The 2,708-nt window shown below is 40.5% G+C and overlaps 1 protein-coding gene across 1 annotated transcript; it reads right to left on the bottom strand.

Annotated features, from left to right (window-relative positions):
- Nucleotides 1-212: 212 nt before the first annotated feature.
- On the bottom strand, nt 213-1,020 carry LOC103521560 (the record flags this gene model as incomplete). The annotated part of the gene is made up of 2 exons (XM_008486671.1): nt 213-313; nt 754-1,020. Coding segments are annotated over 2 exons (368 nt in total), but the record flags the coding sequence as incomplete, so codon positions are not given.
- Nucleotides 1,021-2,708: the final 1,688 nt, after the last annotated feature.

Here is a 2,708-nt window from a genome sequence, read left to right as displayed (position 1 = left end):
CAGAAGAGAGAGAGAGAAAGAGAGAGGGAGAGAAAATACAGTGGTGGATTCAACTAGCGAAGTGAATTCTTGCTTTACCAAGTACACAATAGATCCAAGTACACAATACTTGCTTTACCATAACCCTTGAACGGTTTGTTAGATTTTGACGAAATTTTGGAAGGAAAAATTCGCATAAAGGAATTTTTTAATTGGATTTTGGTTCATCGAGTTTAATCAGGGCCACGTATCGGACCAGTTCGGGGGGGCAAAGTCCACTTGTTACAGCTAGAGTCCAGCAGGTTGTAGAACTTGAACGAAACTCCGGTGGTGGCTGAAACGGTGCAACGGATAAGTCGTTACGTTTGCAATACACAGTTGCAATACACATTTGAAACGGTGCAGCAAAATCGGTTACAGAATTTTCTGTCACTTGGAACACCATGATTTATTAGGCCAGCCACCTATCAGGTAGACCTGACAGGTGCGGCTGAAAAGGTCCGACTACAGAATATTGTCTCTTTGAACACCATGATTTAATTAGGCCAACCACTCACTATCAGGTATACCTGATGAACATACACACTATCAGGTTAACCTGATCAAGCGTACCTGGTAATGACTGGCTGGCCTTAGTAAAGGTAAATTTCTTTATAATTTATTGTGGTTTTAGACTCTTATCAAATAATGGATCCCACTTTGGTTTATAAAAAAGACTATCCGCAAAAGATAATTTTATTGTTTCTGCACCATTTCGACGTTATTTGTACTCACCGACCGCCAAGTGGAGGCCACTAGGTGACCACCGCACCGAATAGTTAGGCGCCGAGAACAGCTTGATAAGGTGAATGACCCGAAGATCGGCCAGGTCCCAAATGTGGACACTTGGACTCAAAATGGACACCGTGGCCATGTGTAGGGACTGGGGGGAGATGGACAAGTCCGTGACGAAGCTAACGTCCGGCCTGGTTAGAATTTGGTGGGTGGTGGGGAAGCGACTTCGAGGACTCACGGTGACCGTGTGGACGCCGTCACGACATCCTGGAAGATAGGGGGAGATACTTGGGTTAAGTTGATGGCAAAAGGAGTACTTAGCGGTTCAGTAAGAACTCTCTAAGAAAAATGCCCCCTCTACGATCCCCAAAGGCTATGGATGATTTTTACGTCACAAATGTAGCCCTTTCGGGACGGTAAGATCTTAGCCCCCCCCCCCATCAAACCTCTTGAAAAATAATCGACTTCAAAATTAAAATTTACTTCTTTCTTTGTTAGGACTGCTTAGGGCACCAGAATCAGGTCAAGCTGATGGAGCACACACTTCTTTGCGATCAAGAATGTGATTGAATTTTCACATAATGTGAAAAGAAAGAAGAAAACCTACGATGGAAGATTCGATGAAAAAAGAGGGAAAAAATGGCAGATAGTAAAAATCTCGCCTAGAAAATGAAAAAAGAAGAAGGAGGGGAAGAAGAAGAAGAAGAAGAAGGAGGAGAAGAAGAAGGAGGAGAAGAAGGAGAAGGAGGAGAAGAAGAAGGAGGAGAAGAAGAAGAAGGAGGAGAAGAAGGAGAAGGAGGAGAAGAAGAAGGAGGAGAAGAAGAAGAAGGAGGAGAAGAAGGAGAAGGAGGAAGGAGAAAAAAAAGGGGGAAAAGAAGAAGAAGGGGGGGGGGGGGAAAAACTTGGAATTTTTTTTTTTTTTTTTTTTTTTCAATTTCTCCCTAACGAACTGGCATCACCTGCATTTAGAGTTATCAAGAGAAGCAGCAGCAACTAAATTACTACTATTATCATTCTTATAATAAAAAGAGTAAAAAAGTCTTTTAGAGAAAAAATATCATCAACTACCTAGTATTCAAAAGTTTGTGAAAGTTTTTAATAAAAATATAACAACAAAAATGAAGGAAAGCACCTGCCATTCTTCTTCATTCGTGTTTATTTTTTTCTCCTTCTCCTCCTCCTCTTCCTTCTTCTTCGTCATTTTATTCTTGATGAAGTTGCTGGTTCTTGGCTGTTACTTGAGACTTCTTCTTCTTCTCTTTCGTCTACTCTTCCTTCGCTTTCCTCATTTTCTTCTTGGTCTTCTTCTTCTCCATCTCCTCCTCCTCCTTCTTCTTCTTCGGTCGGCGTCTTCTTCTCTTTCGTCTTCTTCGTCATTTTATTCTTGACGAAGTTGCTGATTTCTGCATGGTGACTTTGAAAACAAACGTGAGGTAAACACCTTGGCTGTTACTTGAGACTTCTTCTTCTTCTCTTTCGTCTACTCTTCCTTCGCTTTCCTCATTTTCTTCTTGGTCTTCTTCTTCTCCTCCTTCGCTTTCTCATTCTTCTTTTTCTTCTTCTTCTCCTTCTCCTCCTCCTTCTTCTTCTACGGCTGGCGTCTTCTTCGTCATTTTATTCTTGACGAAGTTGCTGATTTCTGCATGGTGACTTTGAAAACAAACGTAAGATAAACACGGTGCGGTGCGGAGGTTTGCTGCAGAATTTATTTTGCATACAAACTTTTCCCGGGCAAGAGAAATGTGCTTGAATTCCAGAATAATTAAGATACCCTATTCAAATTTGTGCTAAATCGTGTAAAATGTTAAGATTTCATCAAGTGCAAAAAGAGTTGAATAAAGATGAGCGGTTTTGTTGGAGAGATTTTATTTACTTTTTTTATTTTATTTTTGATACAATTTAGCAACAAGGCCATTTGCAGATTTTTTTTTTTTTTTTTTTTTTTTTTTGGGAAA

This window comes from Diaphorina citri, unplaced genomic scaffold (genome assembly GCF_000475195.1).
Source record: "Diaphorina citri unplaced genomic scaffold, Diaci psyllid genome assembly version 1.1 scaffold5474, whole genome shotgun sequence".
NCBI lineage: Eukaryota > Metazoa > Arthropoda > Insecta > Hemiptera > Psyllidae > Diaphorina > Diaphorina citri.
This window is presented reverse-complemented; position numbering and strand designations above follow the sequence as displayed.